At 43.0% G+C, this 22108-nt stretch overlaps 1 protein-coding gene across 1 annotated transcript in view; it reads left to right on the forward strand.

Moving 5' to 3' along the window:
* The window catches only part of adgra3 (adhesion G protein-coupled receptor A3), a 200285-nt gene that overhangs the window by 74278 nt on the left and 103899 nt on the right, over positions 1–22108 (forward strand). The window contains exon 2 of the mRNA XM_038791486.1: positions 3675–3746. Coding sequence (XP_038647414.1) covers positions 3675–3746 — 72 coding nt within the window. The remainder of the gene's footprint in view (positions 1–3674; positions 3747–22108) is intronic.

Consider the following 22108-nt stretch of genomic DNA (forward strand, 5'->3'; position numbering starts at 1 on the left):
AAAAACAATGTACACGAAGAACATATATTTTGGTATTATAAACAATTAATATAACCAAGGCTGGCACTTCTGGCTCGAGTCTCGTTATAGGTACAGATTTGTAGCAGAGGGAATGTTAGATTTGAGCTGGACTCTTCCTCCCCCCCCCCCCCCCCCCCCCCCCCCCCCCCCCACCCACACACACACACACACACACACACACACCCCCCCCCCCCCCAGTTATGCCACTGGTTTTGGGAGCTGGTAAAGGTTGAAATTTCAATCCCTTGAGCAGATGTTGGGATATAAGTAGTAAGATGGGTAACCCACCCACTTCCGGAAGGTTTGGGCCGTGAGAGACTGATTAGCATTCTGGTAAAGGGCCAGTCACTAATGTATTTGAAGGAGGCTGCATGCCTTCATTTTGGAATTCATCCCTGTTTCCTTCCCACTTGGCAGTTATCATCAGGGCCCAAGTTCAGTTTTACATATCACCGGATTCCCTCTGGCTGATATTTTCACCCATCGGTTTGTTTTATGTAATTCGACATGACTGGTTGTTCTAAATGAAATAATTGGAAAAAAATGATTTGGGTAAAAAGCCATAGTAGCTGGGGAAGAAATTGTGATTGCTTAAATTTGGCAGCAGACCTCTTGGGCTTCTGGGAGCCCAAGGTGAAATTAAATATGGTTTAAAAAACGTTTAACTAAAACTCCTCTGAAACTGGAGAGAAAGAAAATAAATTGGCAAGTGAAGAGGAAGAAATGCAATCTGGCATTGCAGACTAAAATGTAATAAATAAGGTAAGTTGATGGGGAAGATCTTGAGACTAAATAAAAAAACAGCTGTAGATTTCTGGGGCAGTGGAAAGATATAGAAAATGGTGTTGGGGAATCCTTATGCTTTAGGAAATGGTAGTGGGAATGTGCTTGTCATCACAGAATCACAATTGTTAGAGTGCAGAAGGACAACATTCAGTCCATCTTGTCTGCACTGACTCTTCAAATGAGCAATTCCGCTAGTGCAGTTCTCCTAGTGCCATTCTCTTGCCATCTCCAGATTCAAGTGCTGGAGAATGGGATTAAAAATAGGTGCTTGATGGCTGGCGCAGATACGATGAGCCAAAGGTGCTTTCTGTGCTGTCAGATTCTGACTCTAACCTTGCACATTGTCCAATTTTCAAAAACAATATAATTCCCTTTTGAGAGCCTCGATTAAATCCACTTCCACCATGCTCGGGCAGTGCATTCCAGACCTCACCACTCGCTGTGTGAAAAAAGTTTTTCCTCATATCGTTTTTGTTTCTTTTGACAATTATGTTAAATCTGTGCCCTCGTGTTCTTGATAGTTTCTCCCCATCCACTCTGTCTAGACTGTCTAGACTGTCATGATTTTGAATACCTCTAACAGATCGCTTCTCGGCCTTTGCTTCTCCAAGGAAAACAGTCCCAACTTCTTAATGTATCAATGTAACTATGTTCCTCATCCCCGGAACAGTGCAGTGAATCTTTTCTGCATTCTAAACATCCTTCCAAAAGTATGGCACTCAGAACTGGACATAGGCTAAGGCCAAACTAGTGTCTTATACAAGTTCAAAGTAACCTCCTTGCTCTTGTGCTCTTATGTCCCTCGCAATGTCAGTGTAGTTGGGAATGATTCGTTTAGAGAAATGGAAATAAATTGGGAAAATACTGAATAGATAAGTAAAATTTTGATTTCTCCAGCAGTGGCAGCATTTGGGCTTTTCAGAAAGAGGTTGTTGCTCGAGTAATAAGCTGCTTGGATAGTGAGAAATAGAATAGGTTGTCACTGTTGGAGAAAAGTAATTTAATGGAAAACAAGTTGTAGAAAGAATGAAAACAAACACATTTGGCAAAGCAATGTATAGGTAGAAAAAAAAGGACTGAGAATTAATCAGTCATATTAAAATACATAAGTGAATCACAATAATTTGTTGTATATAATACCAATAGATGATGATGTGAAGTAGATATACATGACGGCTAATTTGTATTGGGCCCGAGTAATGTTACATGACCACGTGCTGTCGTATAGTACTGTGACCCGACCAAATTACCATCAAGGATCAGTACAACTATACTTTCCACCCAACCTGGCAGATTGAGATTTCAAAACATTTCTTTTGAAACAATGTACTGGATCAGTGAAACTTAACCAAATTATGGCAGTTCACATTTATAAAGAAATTAGGTTGTGCTGAATAAATTGGTGTTGCCCCAAGTACAATAAGTTAAGATCGTCTAAGCATTGAGAAAATTGATGTGTTTAAATTTTTAAAATAGCTCCTAATCTTTATTAAGAAAAATAATTCACATTTAAACTGTTGTTCCAAGTGGTAAATTCCCAGAGCTGAGACTCGAGTGAACCTGAATCATATACATTGCATGCCAATTTGTCAGTGGTTTAGAAAAACAGTCGATGCATGTCAAATTTTATTTAAAATATAGTGATCAATTTAACTCTTCTCTCTCTTTCACCCCCCCTCCCCCCCAGTTTAGCTGAAGCAGCAGCCTACTTAATCCCCCCACACCTGAAACAATTGCTGTATGCATATCCCATTAATCACACTTTTTTCCCCAACTCGTATCAGTAATCAGTGTTGACAAACCTTTACCTTTTACACAGATTTGCCTTATCAATTGAGTATTCTTTCCACCACCAATGAGGCCCAAGATTTTGGCAACTCGCACTGAGACATTTTGCCACTCTCCAACTGAGACACATCTCCAAACTCTGTCCCATCTTTCAGATCCTTTGATTCTTATTTTTCACTCGGACCTTTTTAACCCCCATTGAAGTGCCACTCTGCACCTATGTGAAACATTTCACCCAGCAATCACCCACTGTTCCATGCTCCCAAATCCCTTCCCAATGAGGTGCTGGTTCCCAAGACTGAGACATGTAGCCATTCCATCTTCGATTCAAGCACACTCGATCCTCGCTGACACTTTCTCCCTCTGCACCTTCTGACACCCTTCGACTTCTAACCTCCATCTTAAACCTTGTTTTCGTCCTCCATATCACTTTTCTCTGCTTTTACCTCCCTATCTGTTTTGCTGCTCTTCCTCTTCCTTTTTCCTTCACCTTTCTGGGCTTTTTCTTTCTTCCCCTCCACCTGCTCCTTCCCCCACCACCATTCTCCTCTCTGCACCCCTCCTCCCCCTCTTTCTCCTCCACCTTTCTTCCTCTCACTCTATTCTCTGTTGGTGAAGATGGCAGAAACACATTTTATCAGTAGATTTAATTTAAGCTAGTTATAAAATAGCTTGGAGAAAACGTATCGATAGAAAACTTCATGATAACACAAGAGTATTGCAATCTTATTTGAACCTTATTGAAGGCCGAAGATGGCTGTTGCCTCTTGCAGACTCTGTTGCAGCATGATACAAAGTATTTTGGTGATAGGAATAGGTAATTGGAACATTGTCACTTGAGGTCTGTAATTAATAGTGTGGCGGGCAATGCCAATACTTTCACCACAATAAAAAATGTTTCCATTACAAATGTTAACAGAGTGGGACTGAAAATAATTGTGACACACCAATTATGATAAATGTGGCCAAGGAAGTGTATGCCAAATACCAGGTTTTAAAAATCTATTATAGCTAACTGTAACACTACATAAAATCAGTGGATATTCTTGGCTATTAATTTTTGATTTTTCTTTTGACAGGATCCTGAGCAGCAATAAATTAACAGAGTTGAAAAATCACTCATTTATTGGACAAATATACCTAGAGAGATTGTAAGTATCAACTTTTAGTTTTTCAGCCAAGTAAACCTATAAGTAAAGTTGTTTTACCCTCGGGAGTATCTTAATTGAACTTTGCAGCACTACAAGCTATCAGCTGAATAAAGTTGATTAGTGCTCTGAGTGAAATGAAGTTAGATAGAAGTAATTGACGAATTCTGAACGGATTGACTTCCAAAGCTGTGGTGGCACAATAAAAGTTCACAAGATATCAACAAAATGGGTAAAATAAAGCAATGTGCATTAAGACCATATAAGAAATAGGAACAGGAGCAAGTCATTCAGCCCTTCAAGCCTGCTCTGCCATTTAATAAGGTCATGACTAATCTTAACACTCACTACGTCCACTTTCCTTCCTTTTCTCCGTAACCCTTAATTTCCCTACTGATAAGGAACCAATAATCTCAGCCTTGAAAATGTTCAAGGACTCTGCCTTCACAGCTTCCTGGGGTAAAGAATTCCAAAGATTCACCACTCTGAGAGAAGAAATCCTTCCTCAAATTCATCTTAAATGAGCACACCCTTACTCTGTGACTATGCCCTCTGGTCTGACACACTCCCATTAGTGGAAAAACCCTCCCAACATTTACTCGGTCAACCCTAAGAATCTTATACGTTTCAATCATATTATCTCTCATTCTTCTGAACTCTTAAGGAGCGCAAACCCAATCTGTTTAATCTTTCCTCATATGGCAGTCCATCGATAACCAGGATCATCCTAGTAAACCTGTGTACTGCTTCCAATGATGTATCTTTCCTTAAATAAGGGGACCAAAACTGTACGCAGTATTCTAAATGTGGCTTCACGAGTACCTTGTGCACTTGCAGCAAACCCTTACTTGTATCCTTCAACCCCCTTGAAATAAAAGCCATCATTCCATTTGCCTTCCCAATTACCTTCTATGCCTGTTTGCTAGCTTTGAGTTTCATGAACAAGGACCCCCAAGCCCCTTTCTGCAGTGTCCCCATTTAAATAAAAGTCCGCCGTCTCATTCTTTCTTCCAAAATGAGCAATCTCACATTTTCCCACATTGAATTCCATTTGCCAATTTTCTGCATATGTACTCAAACTGTGAATATCACTCTGTAAATTATTTCTATCCTCTTTACATCTTGCCTTCCCCACTCACCTCTCACTGCTGCCCTCTTTGTGTGGAGTTTGCATTTTCTCACCATGTCTGCGGCGGTTTCCTCTGGGTGCTCCAGTTATCCTCATAGTCCAACGATGTGCAGGTTAGGTGGATTGACTATATCAAATTGCCCCTTAGTGTCCAAAAAGATGTGTAGGTTGGGTTAAAGGGTTATTGGGTAAGGCGGGGGAGCGAGCTTCGACGGAGTATTCTTTCAGAGGGTTGGTGCAGACTCAATGGGCCAAATAGCTTCCTTCTGCACAGTAATTCTTTGATTCTTCAGTGCATTCACTACTGTAAATTCCAGGTTCATAACTTCTGTCTGTATCATCTTGCTGTATTTTCCTTTTATGCTTCTTAGCAGTCTGGCCTTGCCAGTCAATAAGTTCATTATTGAGCTTCATACTGCTTGTGCTTAGCAGATATCCAGGACCAGCATATTGCTATCACCCAGTAAGCATGATGTTTGACTGATCATCGCAAACATTCAGGACAGAAACCTGGTTCACTTTCTTTATTTCTCCATCTGCCTTCCTGCCTCTGACCTAACCAGTACTGTCTCCTGCTCTGATTTAACTGTTCCTCCCCTTTCAATTACATTTAATGGCTGCTTATTCTGCTTATGTATGCAAAGTCATGATTAAGTCCATTCAAACCCTGACGATAGAAGCTGAGTACAATCCTGATATTACTAGACAGCAAAGAATGAAATTGCCAGCTCCGAGTTACGACTGTGAGGGAAAATAGACAATGCTGGACTAACATTGCAAGTAGTAAGATATCTCCCACTGGAACAGAACATACAAATCAGAGCAGTTGCGATGCGGTCAAATAACAGGTGCCTCAACCCATCATTTTCCTGACACTCTTGTGAGTCTTTGTACACTAGGCAGCCCAAGATCATCACTGTTTCCTTATACTTGGTGGTCTCTGTTATTGTGATCTCTGTGGAGACTGATAGCATTAAAAATGTATTTGAATTTCCAGTGGCTAGCTGGAAGGATCATGTGACAAGATTCCAAATTTTAAGTATTTTTCTGTAACAAATAAACCAAATGAAACATTGACTGAACAATTGTTTTATAGGAAAATAGTACTTTACATAAAAGGAATTCTCCATTTGACTTTTAGTTAAGCTGACACTTTATTTTTTAATTTTTACTCCCGATGGCTTGCTTCTTTTTCCTTTCCCAGCTGGGTAGTTTCTAGCCCCAGAACTCGCTTTCACTGTCAGGGTTACACTGGAGATTCTTTCTCACTAGCTCTGTCTAGGCAAATCATCCAGCCTTGTTTAGATCATAACAAACGTAATCTGTTCAGTTGAAGCGTGAGCTCCCACCCGTGTTCTGCATGGTAACCATAGGGTTATTCATGAAGGCCCACCTTCTCAACCTTTCCCTAACACCTGAGGTGTGGTGATCCTCCGGTTAAATCGCCAAAAGTCAGCATTCCCCTTAAAAGCAGAAAGCAGCCAATGGTCATCTGGGACTACCTTTACCTTTTTTTAATGGGTCAGCATTTTCCTTGCTTTAGGTGTAGGACTAGCTTGTTTTGTGATGTCTTAGGAAACCCTCTAACCCGAGACTACAATTGCTTAATATGGACTTTTCCTGTGCCCAAGCTCATCTTCATGGCAACATGAGCACATGGACCTTGTGTCCAGCAAGAAATACCAAATAGCTATCCTCTGGCCCCTAACTTCATCTTGGAATTAAATAGACTATTTAAAGTCCAACTGTTTATAAAACATCATGTTCCTAACACTTCACCGTAACAGCCTACCCACTGTAGACTTGCATCTGTCAGCAGGCCTCTTGACTTGGGGTCCCATTTGACCTCATAACAACCAAGCCACCTAGGGTTGATGTTGGGCAGAATTCAGAACTGGTGACATGACATCTTCACATCTCCATTTTATCACTGAAGGGACTGTCCCAAAACCTATCCACCATCTAAACTTTGTATTTGTAGCACAAACCAATGTGCAGAAAATCTATCCTGAGACCACTATCCAGATTGTCTTGATTCTAAACCTCCTTGATCTGCTTGATGGCAGTGGTGAACAATCTGTGGCTCGGGGTCTGCATGCAGCCCATCTGGATTTTGAGTGCAGCCCACGAGTTGTTGATCATTGCCCAAGTGCAGGGTTATCATATTTGACTGATTTCCGTCCGAATACTTTTTTCCTGTCAGTATGACTGAAGTGATCGGCAGGTAAAGCAAAGGTAAGTGAAGTGAGCTGCATGCTGATTACACACAACATTGACTGGGAGAACCGTGTGCTTCTCTGTGTCCAAAGTGTAAACATTCATTTTGTTTTTACCATTTGTAGCTCATGATGGTTCTATTTAACATATAAATGATTGAGCATTTTCTATAACTTGTTATGAAATATTCAGTGGTTATTAAATGGATTTAATCTTATTCATGGGGTCATTGTTCGTGAGCAAGCCTGATTTCAATCTTGCAGCCCATTGAGATGAAGGCCCACTCATGTGGCCCACTCACTAGCCCAGGACGCCAACCACTGCTCCAAGGACTTCCAGATACATCTATATATGCAAAAAACCCTAAACATAACTTAATGCATTCTCTGACTCAACTATGCATGAATATGGTTCCCACTCTGGATGCAGATCTACTGTGTCTGGAGAGAAATAGTCATTCCCTTTTGTTCTGATTGCCCGCTCCAACCTTCTGCTGGCTTAAACACAGCGGTTCCCAACACTTTCCTTTATGTGGAGCAAAGATTGTTATCAAAAGCTTTTGCAGACCACCGTGTACACAAGCCGTTTTAAACATTTTCCCATAGCCTATGGTAACGGGAGTCAAACTTGTATATCAACGGGTTTTAAAAGCACAGCTATTTCTAATTGTTTATGATGTGCGCACTCAAATACTTGCAGATTTTATTACACAGAGGTGTTTGTGAAGCAAATTGCATTGTGAATAATAATTTAACATTGATTATAATACAATTACGTGTACCTCGTATGTATTTTTCTTCCACGGACCAACTGCGGTACTCTCACGGACCAATCCACAGGCTGGGAACCACTGTTCTCACATTTCTATCTTTCTTCAGTTTTGGTGAAAGATCATCAACTTGATGCTACTTTACCTGAATATTTCTAGCATTTTTTGTTTTTGTGCCACAATTGGTTATTTGTTATGATATACTTGTCACAATCTTGGTCTTTTGTTCGACCTGTCAGACACGCTTTCTCTTTTGTCTTCCCTCATCCCCAGAACTATCCCTCTTTTGTTGCCTCTTGCCCTCTAGGGACTGCAGATATTCTCACCCAAGATCTCCCTCGCTTTTGTCTTTTTCCCCCTGTTCTCAGTACTGGATGAATGATGATGTGAGGATGATTTGGCTGATGAGATAAGTCACTTTTTCCCATGTGTAGTGACATCTCTGTGTAATATTTGAGGATACTAAAACTAAAAGCAATATTGGTACTGCATCATCATCAGAATATTTGGATTGTTCTGTAATTTGCATATGAGATTTTGATTAAAAATTTAAATTTTATTATGTGATAAATGGGAAGTAATTTGAAATTCCACTCATGAATCTGTCTGTAAGTCATGAGTGAAGGCAGTGAAATATTTTCCAGATCATTCCATTTGTAGCATATAAATTATCTTTTAATTCCCAGCCGACACTGATGGATTTCTATATTAACTTGGGAAGTTGGAGTGAGAGGGGAAGGAAATCCCAAACCTATTGATTATACACTTGACTGTTCCAAATTGAACACATTTTTTCAATAACATTTAGCCAATGTAGGAAAAAGCTGTCGGGAGGATGGTGGTGATAGTGTCGGGAGAGGGAAGCAGCAGAGAGTGGGGTCATTGGGAGGAAAGGAAGCATTGATTGGAGGTACTGAGGGGGTTGGGAGAGGGAAGCCACGAGTCCGACGGAACAAGACAAACGGTAAGTGAAGCAGTGGGAAGTGTTTTAAAAAAAAATCTGTGCATTCGCTGTTACTGTGTAGTTCTTGCCGAAAGTTCTGCCGCCACATTAAAACAAAAATGGAGGCTCTGCTATTCGGATAAGTTCCCTAATTTAGAAACAGCACTTAAATAAAAAGGCACTATTGGAACAAGCTATATGACATAGGGATATCTGTATGACATCGTGAAAAGTAAAAACCTTGAAGTGATTGTTTAGTTGAAGTTTGAAGTGGCTGAGGCCACTATTAGGATCCTGAATGAGAGCCCAACTATTTGCAATTTGTAAAACATGACCGCACCAAAGGAATGATAGCATTGACCTATAGATATCTTTTATGTGAAAACAAACTTTAATTTAAACACCAAATCAATCACATCATGTCTGACAAATCTGTTAGAGTTCTTTAAGGAGGTAACAAGGAAATTAGACAAAAGAGAACCAGTGGACATGATTTATTTAGATTTCCAGAAGGCCTGTGACAAGGTGCAGCATAGGAGACTGTTAAATAAGTTAAAAGCCCATGTTGTTCAGGGTAAGATCCTGGCATGGATCGAGGATTGGCTGACTGGCAGAAGACAGAGAGTGAGAATAAAGGGGTCTTTTTCAGAATGGCAGCCGGCGACTAGTGGTGTGCCTCAGGGGTCTGTGCTGGGACCACAACTTTTCATAATATACATTAATGATCTGTAAGAAGGAATTTAAGGCACTGTTGCTAAGTGTGCAGATGATACAAAGGTCTGTAGAGGGACAGGTAGTATTGAGGAAGCAAGGGGGCTGCAGAAGGACTTGGACAAGCTAGGAGGGTGGGCAATGAAGTGGCAAAATGAAATACAATGTGGAAAAGTGTGAGGTTATGCACTTTGGAAGGAGGAATTTAGGCATAGACTATTTTGTAAATGGGAAATGCGTCGGAAATCAGAAGCGCAAAGGGACTTGGAAGTTCTTGTTCATGATTTTCTTAAAGTTAATGTGAGGTTCAGTCGGCAGTTAAGACCCTGTACGCCATTTGAAGTATTGTGAGCAGTTTTGGGCCCGTATCTAAAGAAGGATGTGCTAACCTTGGAAAGGGCCCAGAGGAGGTTCACAAGAATGATTCCTGGAATGAAGAACTTGTCGTATGAGGAACGTTTGAGGACTCTGGGTCTGTACTCGTTGGAGTTCAGAAGGATGAGAGGGTATCTTATTGAAACTTACAATATACTACGAGGCCTGGATAGAGTGGACGTGGAAAGGATGTTTCCACTTGTAGGAAAAACTAGAACCAGAGGACACCATCTCAGACTAAAGGGACAATCCTTTAAAACAGATGAGGAGGAATTTCTTCAACCAGAGGGTGGTGAATCTGTGGAACTCTTTGCCGCAGCAGGCCGTGGAGGCCAATTCACTGGGTGTCTTTAAGACAGAGATAGATAGGTTCATGATTAATAAGGGGATCAAGGGTTATGGGGAGAAGGCAGGAGAATGGGGATGAGAAAATATCAGCCATGATTGAAAGGCGGAGCAGACTCTATGGACCGAGTGGCCTAATTCTGCTCCTATGTCTTATGGTCTTATTAGCAACAAAGCAACAGCTTTACATTTAACAGTTAAAATGGTTCTTAAATAAAAACAAAACTTGAACTTTATAGAATTTACAGTACAGAAGGAGGCCATTCAGCCCATCGAGTCTGCACCGGCTCTTGGAAAGAGCACCAGACCCAAGGTCAACAACTCCACCCTATCCCCATAACCCAGTAACCCCACCCAACACTAAGGGCAATTTATCATGGCCAATCCACCTAACCTGCACATCTTTGGACTGTGGGAGGAAACCGGAGCACCCGGAGGAAACCCACGCGCACACAGGGAGGATGTGCAGACTCCGCACAGGAACAGGCCCTTAAATTTAGATTGCCAATTATTTTTTCCAATTAAGGGGAAATTTAGCGTGGCCAATCCACCTACTCTGCACAATTTTGGGTTGTGGGGGTGAAACCCATGCAGACACGGGGAGAATGTGCAAACTCCACACGGACAGTGACCCAGAGCCGGGATCGAACCTGGGACCTCAGCGCCGTGAGGGAGCTGTGCTAACCACTAGGCCACCGTGCTGCCCAAATCAGATTTACTTGCTTTTCTCTGTGCACAGACCTTGGATAGAACCTTTCAGGAGCACACTCGAGACACTTCTGTTCAACTTAAAATCGTATTGCAAACCAAAACTAGAGGCAGACATGACTCCCCCCCCCCCCCCCCCCCCCCCAAAACCTTAATTGCATTATCTCTACCTCCAGCATAAGACATTCTTCTATCTCCTCCCACAAGAGGTCCCATGGCCTGGTTAGCCAGGACCAAAACACAATTCCTCATAAAGTATCTACATCCCGGGATCCTCAAGAGACCCGAAACAATATTCCATTAGACCGCTATCTGTAAACAAGTAAATGATTAAAATCAATGATTTCCTTACTTTTACAATCCCTTAATTACAGTTTTAGCAGACATACTGGCTGCATGCATTCAAACCCTTTTTTTGGTAACAATACTGCAACAAATATCAAGTATAACAATTTCTAACAGTCATCACATGGTTGAAGCCAAACCTTTGCAGTGTGTCTGAATAAAAGATGATATATTATTCTTAAAGCTTGTAATGGACTTCTGGAACTGTAGACAACTAATGTTGAAGAGATTGGATGGTGGTACAAGTTATAATGGTAAGCAGTCTGTAATTCAGAGTCATACTTCTGAACAAGATGGGTATCACAGAAGGAGGCTGTTCGCTCTCTTGTGTCTGCTGCTGATCTCCGCCTGAGCAATGCACCTCTTGCCATTCCCCTGCCTTTGTCCCACAAGCCTGCATATTCCTCCTTTTCAGATAATCAATTCCTTCTTGAATGCCTGGATTGAATTTGCGTCCATCATGCTCTCGGGCAATGCATCCCAGATCCTAACCACTTGCTGCGTGAAAAGGTTTCTCCTCGTGACTCCATTGCTTCTTTTGCAACTTACCTTAAACCCGTTCCCTCTTCATTCTTAACCCCACCACCAGTGAGAAAATGTTTCCCTACTACCCTGTCCAGACCCCTCATGAGTTTGAATATCCCTATCGAATCTCCTCTAAATCTTCTCTTCCCAATTTTGGAGAAGAAAATGCTGCATTGGCTTGGCTATTCATATATGGAGTAATACTCTATTGAAAGGACAAATTCTGTCTTTTAATTGTAGTTAGTAATCCCCCTGATGGCGACCATAATTTTTTACTTGAATATAAGTCATTACTGATATTTCAAAGAACCAGTTAAAGTATTCCCAAACAATGCCGCAAGGAAAATCTTCGTCTGTCTCTCTTTCTCACACTTCTTTTTATCTCTGCATACTGCTCTCACGCACTCTGTCTTGCACACTCTTGTTCAAACAAGCCTGTTCTCCCTTTTTTCTTTCTCCTTCTCAAATTTCTATGCCTGATGTAATTAGTGTACAAATAAATGTTCATGTTTGAAATCGGCAGAACGAATAAACTTTACTTTTTGAGTTACCCATTACCTTCACTTTTGCAGCGTGAATAATAAAAGTTATTTTCCACCGAGGGTGAAGAATTTAAAATGTTTTGGCAGCAGACCTCGGCTGCCTGAAATGTTGCTGGAAAATTGAATGAAAGCCAGCTTTTGATCTCTGAGCTGAAATAAGTATTCGAGTCCCTTCAAAGGAAGAATGAGAATATGAATGAAAGTGCTTCAAGCAGCTAAATGTTAATGAAAGTATGAGAAATGCATCAAACGAATATTAGCCATGAAATTATTTTAGGTCCTAAACCCATGTTTTAATTTAATTCTTGTATCATTGCTCAATTATGAAGGAAAATTCAAGTGAGGCATTTTAACTTGCTTTAGAAATATAAACTAAAAGAAAATAAACTAAAATTACATTTCCCAAGCACTTTAAATTTCCTTTTCTTCAGAAGACCTTCCCAAAATTAAATAAAAATTACCTACATGAACGTAAAGTTACAGTTCCAGTCAGTTTGATTTCACGCCAGTGAAATGGAAGTATTATTGCTTGGAAGGAAATATTCCCATTTCATTTAAATATTGGCTTAATCCAAACATAGAATTAAAATGACAATCCTATTTTTAACCTGTTCTTTTGGCTAGAATAGTTGGCCAAAGTATGACATTTTGTAAGTTTGTCTTGAGTGCCATTACTTCAAGACTGGCTCTAAATTAATTTTCCTTGGTATGTTTAAGTGGAGCGGCTTCATTCACATTAATCTCTGCCATTATTAGGACTAAATTAGTAATTCATCTGGTTACTTTGTATCGCAACATCATAAATATGTTTTGAAGATTTCTTCATTTTTGCTGTACTGGAATAATCACAAGAATCTCTTTCAGAAGATGCTTATGATTTCATTAGAAATATCAGCCAGAGGAAACCTTCACAACATTTTATGTAATTCAACATGTGACGACCCAATAAATATTATGTTTTACACAATGCTACATGGCTGGGAGTTTCCTCCGAGCTGAGTCTACTCTACCATTTACAGCTAGCCCAAAAGTGCAGAAACTTTGGTGACAAGCAATTGGAGTTTCTGCATACACCCAGTAATGTTATGATGGTCGGACCAGAACAAAACCAAGAACATTGCCAGTTCTTGTGCATGTCAACATGTCTTAGAACATAGAACATAGAACAGTACAGCACAGAACAGGCCCTTCGGCCCTCAATGTTGTGCCGAGCCATGATCACCCTACTCAAACCCACCTATCCACCCTATACCCGTAACCCAACAACCCCCCCCCTTAACCTTACTTTTATTAGGACACTACGGGCAATTTAGCATGGCCAATCCACCTAACCCGCACATCTTTGGACTGTGGGAGGAAACCGGAGCACCCGGAGGAAACCCACGCACACAGGGGGGAGGACGTGCAGACTCCACACAGACAGTGACCCAGCCGGGAATTGAACCTGGGACCCTGGAGCTGTGAAGCATTTATGCTAACCACCATGCTACCGTGCTGCCCCAGGGCTTCTTCCTTCTGCTTCTCACCTCCAATTTTTAAAAGAAGTTTTTTGAAATTTTGTTAAAAATTTGCATAATTTGCCTTTTCAGCTTGCGGTGTCAGTCGCTCGTTTTAGCAGCCTGCTTTGTGAAATTTGGTTCACGGTACTCCATATCTACCAGCGTACTAGCAGGAACCAGAGACATAACAATTATTTATTTGTGTGACCTAACTTACTAGCTGTGGCTTTTTCACATGTTTAATCAATCCCTGCAGGCAAAAGAAATTGATGCTGGATGAAGTGAGGCTTGATTCAAATTGTTCCAAGCTGCTTTGTTTTGAAGTAAGATGGCCACATAGTGCAGTGATGATCAGCTTCACTTGGGACAGTTGGTAATGAAAATGGCCATGGGACATCCCAAGAATGTTTGAAATGTGGTCACTTGTTATATCGGCCAGTGCAGAAACCAATCTATAGGAAGCATGGTCCACACCTGGCACTGAGACAAATGAATAGTTGTTTTTTGTGGTAGTTGAGAGAGGATGTTTTATCAAGAGATCAGGAGAAACTGACATAGCGTGTCATGGGCTCCTAAACATACATTTGAGAAGAAATTTGTAACCTTGATTTAACAGCTGACCTGAAAGATGGCATCTCTGCAGCACTTCATCAACACTTGAGTTGTTTGCTTGGATTATGGTTTTTGTATTTGGGATTAAAACAAATGCCTCTTGAGGCAAGAGGGCTATCAGTAAGCCACCCTTGTGTAATTATCTGAAAAGAATGATAGCTATGACAAAACTTCACTGGGTAACTCATTTAAATAGAACAACTACAGAATATTGTGTCCTGAAATTAAGGGAAGAACATCCTGTCCTCACCTTGCCACCTCCTGTCTTTGGGCGGCACGGTAGCATAATGGTTATCTCTGTGGCTTCACAGCTCCAGGGTCGTAGGTTCAAATCCCGGCTTGGGTCACTGTCTGGGCGGAGTCTGCACGTTCTCCATGTATCTGCGTGGGCTTCCTCCGTGTGCTCCGGATTCCTCCCACAGTCCAAAGATGTGCAGGTTCGGTGGATTGGCCATGCTCAAGTGCCCTTAGTGTCCAGAAAGGTTAGGAGGGGTTACTGGGTTAAGGGAATAGGATGCAAATATGGGCTTAAGTGGCATGGTCTTTCCAAGGTTCGGTGCACACTCAATGGGCCAAATGACCTCCTTCTGCACTGTAAATTCTATCAACTATGTTTTCAGTTGACCCACATAGCACTTACCTCCTGTTTTTCACTATTTCTATTTAAAGAAAATTGGACTCCAGTATCAGCTGTTTAGTCAAAATTTACTTTTCCACAGTGGCCTGTGGTTAACACAGCTGCCTCATGGCGTCCAGGACCCGTGTTCAATCCTGGCCCAAATTACTGTCCATGTGGAGTTTGCACATTCTCCCCATGCCTGCATGGGTCTCATCCCACAACCCATAAGATGTGCAGGGTAGGTGGATTGCCCATGCTAAATTGTCCCTTAATTGGGAAAAAAATATATTTTTTAGTTGACTTTTCCCAGTACAAGCCCACAGCCTAACTTGGAAATAGCCCTAAAAATATTTTTTATATAGTCATCATTTGAAATGAAAATGAAATGAAAATCGCTTATTGTCACGAGTAGGCTTCAATGAAGTTACTGTGAAAAGCCCCTACTTGCCACATTCCGGCGCCTGTCCGGGGAGGCTGGTACGGGAATCGAACCATGCTGCTGGCCTGCTTGGTCTGCTTTAAAAGCTAGCGATTTAGCCCAGTGAGCTATTTTAAGCGTGCTGGTTCAGATGTCCCATTAGAAATGTGAGCAGAATTTTCAGAACAGGTTGTTGGATGTACATTAGCTGGAAGTACCCTCAGTGAGATGGAAGTATTTAATAAAATGATTTCATTTTTCAGCTGAACCAGGAAGGGAAAAGACACTTGTAGGAAATGTTTAATTCTAATAACTTTTTGAGTTAGCGTAAAGTGGCAGAGGTATGCACTCTATCGAGTTCCCTCCTGCTTTTGACTTTTTCCTCTGTTTGTTTGAGAAGTCAATGGAATTGTGAATTTGAATTGATCACCAAGAAAATGAAGAAAATTATTACAGGGGAATGATGCCGCCATTTGTTTTTCTAATTTCTGGAGAGTTTAGGCCCATTCTACTTGAATATTGTTCATCGGACAACACTTTTTATACTCCCATGCGACGTGGGCCTGGGCAAAATTTGCTTCCTGTCCCTATTTTCCCTTGTGAAAGTGTTGCGAAGTAGTTTTCTTGAACTGATGCAGTCTATGCCTTCTGGGTACACCCTGTGTGCTGTAGTGGGAGTTATAGGCTTTTGATCCAGCAAAGGAATGACAAAATTCTGTCAGGATGGTGTATAACTTGTAGGGGAACTTGCAGGTGGTGACATTCCTGTGTGTCGGCAGGCCTCATCCTTCTAAATGGTAGAGGCTGTGGGTTTGGAATGTGCTGTTGAAGGAGGCTTGCTGAGTTGCATGGTGCATCTTATAGTTGCCACTGTGCACTGGTGGTGGAAGGAATTAATATTTAAGATGGTGACTGGGGTACTGATCAAGCAGGCAGTTTTGTTCTGGATATTGTTGAGTTTGTTGAGTGTTATTGGAGCTATACTCATCCAGTAAAATTAATACTCAAACATATGCCTTACTTGCACCTTGCAGATGAAGAACTCCACCTCTCACCTGCTCTTGTAACCTCTGTATTTATGTAGCTGGTCCAGTGAAGTCCTAGGTCGTAGGTAAACCTAAGATGTTGATGGAGGGTGTTTAGCAATGGAAGTACCATTGAACGTCAAGGGGAAATGGTCAGATTCTTTCTTGTTGAAGATATGCATTGCTTGGGAGTTGTGTGACGCATACGTTACTTACCACTTATCACAAATGTTATCCAGGTCTGGAAGCATGAAAACAGGACCTTGTATGATAATATAAGGAGTTGCAAATGAACACCACAATCATCTGGAACATGCACACTCATAGATTTAAAAAAATATTTTATTGAGAAATTGGCTGTTTTTACATGATTTACAGAAAAAGATCATTGTGTTTTACATATTGTTATGGGCCAGGGTTTAGAAACTAAGTATATTATGGAGTTCACCTGAGCTATATCTTTTTGTTGAATTTGGCTAGGTGAGCACAAGACCCTTCACTTGAGGTGTGATTCAACACCCTTCCTAGAAGACACATTAACCAAAATAAGCATTATTCTAAGAACTTAGTTAACAAAGCAGGAATTCTCTAATCAATTACAAACATAAAGATACCCCACAGCTCCAGTAGTTTATGTATAACACTTGATGAATTCCCCCTTAACTGTTCCAATTGAGAAACAAAATCCCATGAACCAAAAAACCCTTTTCAAGGGTGTGGCCCAGCACTCTGCATTCTCACTCGAATAAGACTTGCTTTTCCTGAGATTCTGACCCTGTCTCACCAGCAGGTTTGAACCTTTCCGAAAAGCAAACTATATCTAAAGCCACCACCAAGTTGATTTTTACTGGAACAAATATTTAAAATGAAAATAGAGAGAGACAGGCCAAAACACTTCTGTTCTATGTCTGAGTGCACAGTAGCCAAATCTGAAAGCAAAAATAAACTTCACAGCCACATCTCAGCTCCACCCACAAAATGACATCACTGAAGCCATGTAATAAGAAAAAAACCTTTCTTAAAGAGACAGGAGGAGTACGTGGGGTTTAATTGCACGGGGGAGATCTCATGGTCAGTGGTCTGGGAGGCTCTGAAGGCGGTGGTGTGGGGAGAGGTGATCTCGTTTAAGACTAAGGTGGATAGGGAGGAACACTGAGGACTGACGGAAGAGATTTTGGTAGTGGATGGGACACAGACCCGGGTCTCCTGAGAAAGAGGAAGAAGTTGCAGGTGAGGTTTGACATATTGTCCACGGGGAAAGCACTGTGTCAGTTGAGAAGGGAGCTGTCTATGAGTATGGGGTGAAGGCAGGTGTATGTTGGCAGGTCCGCTCTGGAGGTAGGCCATGGCAAGACAAATAATTTGAATGCGAGGTAAGATGGGGGAGTTGGTGCTGGCTCTGAACAGATTAATACAGTGCTCGAGGAGTTCTATAAAGACCTGTGTAGGTCTGAGTCACTGGAGGAGGAGTGGGAGGCGAGGGAGTTTCTGTGTCGGCTGGAGCATCTGAGGTTGGGGGAGGCGGAGAGTGCAGGGTTGGAGGTACTGGTGGGGAGGAGGAGGTGAAGGTGGCGATTGGGAGGATGCAGGTAGGGAAGACGGCAGGGCCCGATGAGTATCCAGTCGAATTTATAAAATGATTTAAGGACAGGCTGGTGCCGTTGATGGTGGGATTGTTTGAGGACACGATGGTTAGGGCTATATTGCCACAAACAATGGAGCAGGCTTCTATCTTGCTGTTGCTGAAGAAGGACAATTAGTGTGGGTCGTATCGGCCCATATCTCTACTGAATGTGGATGCCAAGATACTGGCAAAGGTGTTGGCGTTAAGGTTGGAAGGGTGCCTCGCAAAGGTGATTGGGGAGGACCAGACGTGATTCGTTAAGGGATGAGGTTGTTGAACGTGGTGCTTTCTTCAGCAGAGCGGAGGTGGTGGCAGCGCTGGATGCGACAAAGGTGCTTGATTGGGTGGAGTGGACTTATTTGATTGCGGAGTTGGAAAAATTTGGGATTGGGCCGAAGTTTGTGGCATGGGGGCAGCTGCTATATAAGGAGCCGAGAGCAAGCGAAGGCACAAATAGTATGAATTCAGGGTATTTTACATTGCACTGGGGTACGAGGCAGGGATGCCCCATGTCTTGAAGAATAAAGGGAGTAAGGGTTATGGTGTTCGGGCCGGAAAGTGGAGCTGAGTCCATAAAAGATCAGCTATGATCTAATTGAATGGCGGAGGAGGCCCGAGGGACCAGGTAGCCTATTCCTGCTCCTCGTTCTTATGTTCTTATGTCCCACATCTGTTTGCTTTGGCTCTCAAGCCCTTGGATATTGTGCTGAGGAGCTTGGGTTATGGAAACGCATAGTGAGAGGCGGGGTGAAACTTAGGGTCTCCTTATATTCCGGTGATTTGCTGCTGTATACCTCGGAGCCGGGTTCTTCAGTGGGGAGTATACTGGGGTTGCTCCAGAGATTTGGGACGTTTTCGGGGTACAAATTGAATGGAGGGAAAAGTGAGTATGTGGGGTGGGGGATGCCATTTTAGGTCTTTGGGGGTGCAGGTGGCCTGGGATTGGGCTGGGCTTCGAAAGTTTAACTTCACCAGCTTGGTGGGGAGGGTGAAGACTGATTTGCTGATGTGAGTCAATCTCTCTCTGTTGTTGGCAGGCTGGGTGCAGGCAGTAAAGATGAATGATTTGCCACGATTCCTGTTCTTCTTTCAATGCCGACCAGTCTTTTTTGCCCAAGATGTTTTTTTGGGGGTAGGCAGGCTCATTTCCTCATCTGTTTGGGCCAGGATTAGGAAGGTGACACACACTGCAGAGGGGTGGGAGGTTAGGCCTCCCAAATTGTGCTGTTACTTCTGGGTGATAAATGCAGAGAAAGTTTGGGGTTGGAGCAGGGAGGAGGGTGCGCTCTGTGGGTGAGTATACAGACGGGCTCTTGCAGGGGTCGGATTTGCGGGCGCTGGCCCAAGGACGTATACAGTTAGTCCGGTGATGGTGACCATGTTGAAGATCTGGAGGCAGCATTTTAGGTTGGGAGCTGGATTGGGGGGGAGCTGGCAATTAGGGGGAAATCATGGGTTCGAGCCGGGGAGGATGGATACGAGGTTTCGGGGTTGAGAAGAGAGGGAGATTAAGGAAATTAAGGATTTGTTTCTGGGAGGGCGATTTGCGAGTTTGGAGGAATTGGGGGAATGTTTGGGCTGGTGCGGGGCGAAAGCTTTAGATATAAGCAAGTCCGGGACTTTGCGAGGACCTTCCCAATAGTGCCTGCCAACTCATTGTTGGAGGCGGTGCTGTCGGCGGAAGATTTGGAGAGGGGATTGTCTTGGTAATTTATGGGAGGATCTTGGAGGAGGATGTGGTGTCCATGGAGGAGGTTAAGGCGAAGGGGAGGACGAATAAAGAACAATACAGCACAGGAACAGGCCCTTTGGCCCTCCAGGCCTGTACCAGTCATGTTACCAACCTTTGCCAAAACCTTTAGCACCTCCTTGTGCTGTATCCCTCTATACCCAGCCTATCCATGTGTTCGTCAAGATGCCTTATGAGCGGCATTAATGTATCTGCTTCCACAACCTCTCAAGGCACTCCCACCCTCTGTGTAAATCTTTGCCCCACGGACCTTAAACCTATGCCCCCTGATGACTGACCCCCACCACCCTGGGAAAGAGTGCTTGCCCATCCACCCACTCTATCCATGCCCCTCATAATCTTGTAGACCTCTATCAGGTCACCCCTCAACCTCCCTCTATTCAGCCTCTCCACATAGCTAACACCCTGCAGACCAAGTAACATCCTGTTAAACCTCCTCTGCACCCTCTCCAAAGCCTCCACATCCTTCTGGTAGTGTGGTGAGCTGAATTGTGCGCAATGTTCCAAATTCGGCCGTACCAAGGTTCTATACAACAGTAGCATGATTTGCCAGTTTTTATACTCGATGCCCGCCCAATGAAGACAAGCATTCCATCTATTTTCTTGACTACCATGTCCACTTGTGTTGCCATCTTCAAAGATCTGTAGTCCTGCACGCCCAGATCTCTCTGACTTTCTATATTCCTAAGAGTTTTGCCATTTACAGTGTATTTCCCCTCTATGTTAGACCTACCAAAATGCATTACCTCACATTTGTCCGGATTAAACTCCATTTGCCATTTCTCTGCCCAAGTCTCCAACCTATCAATGTCCTGCAGTATCTTCTGACAATCCTCAACACTATCTGCCACTCCACCAATCTTGGTGACATCTGCAAACTTACTAATCAGACCGGCCACATTTTCCTCCAAATCATTTATGTACACTACAAACAACAGAGGCCCAAGCACAGTTCCCTGTGGAACACCACGAGTCGCAACCTTCCACTCAGAAAAACACCCTTCTACTGCTGCCCTTTGTCTTCAGTGACCGGGCCAGTTCTGTATCCATCTTGCTACCTCACCTCTGATCCTGTGTGACTTCAACCTTTGCACCAGTCTGCCATAAGGCACCTTGTCAAAGGCTTTACTGAAGTCCATGTAAACAACATCCACCAATCTGAAGAGTTGCGGGCGGTGCTGGAAGAGGGTTTGTGGTGTGAGGTGCTGTGAAGGGCCAATGCCTCGACTTTGTGCACGAGGGTGGGGCTGATATAGCTGAAGGTAGTGTACAGGACGCGCCTCACAAAGTCTAGGATGAGCTGGCTGTTCGAAGCAGTGGACGATGTCTGTGAACGATATGGGAGTGCCCTGCGACTTGTGTGCATATATTTTAGTCCTGCCCAAAGCTGCAAAGGTTTTGGAGGACAGTGTTCAGCTATCTCGGCGGTTCTGCATGTGGATGTGGAGCCTGGTTCCCTAGAAGCCATATTCGGGGTGTTGGACCAGCCGGAGCTGCGGGCGGGTGCTGGGGCAGATATTTTGGCCTTCGCCTCACTGATTGCTCATAAGCGGGTCTTGTTGGGGTGAAGGTCCGCTTCTCTACCCTGTGCCTTGGTATGGCATGGGGAAGTGCTAGAGATTCTGACCCTAGAAAACGTGATGTTTGCTCTGGGGTTGGCGGGGGAGAGGGGGGTTTGCTCTGGGGTGGAGGGGGGTGGTGAGTGATGGGACAATTGTTAGTGTTTATTCATCCTGCATTTTCGACATTTGGGGAGGGCTGGAGGTTTTTGTTTGTTGGGGGAGGTGGGCTGGGAGGTCATTGTTTGCTGGGGGGGGGGGGGGGTGGTGGGCTGAGAGGTTTTTGTGGAGTTGTTTTGTATTGTAATACTGTTGAAAATTTGTTGAATAAAAATACTTAAAAAGGAACTTCCAGGGACATAGCACACACTATTTATCCTGAAAAATGCGCAGGATGAAGCAATGGATTAAAGGATGAGCAGAGCTGGGGCTCGTGGATGACTCCCTGCTTGCACCACGTGACCTCCCCCTCTCAGCCCCTTGCCCATTAATGTACAATTGAACTCATTGCTATACTACACTAAAAATGGGAATTAACTTGGCATTTTCTGGGTGTAGATAGGACTGTTATGCTATGTGAATTCCTCCACTTTACTACAGTCATTCTTCTGTGTTTCTAGTTATTGTAACAACAATTGCGAGTTATAAAT

Source organism: Scyliorhinus canicula, chromosome 3 (assembly GCF_902713615.1).
Source record: "Scyliorhinus canicula chromosome 3, sScyCan1.1, whole genome shotgun sequence".
Lineage (NCBI taxonomy): Eukaryota > Metazoa > Chordata > Chondrichthyes > Carcharhiniformes > Scyliorhinidae > Scyliorhinus > Scyliorhinus canicula.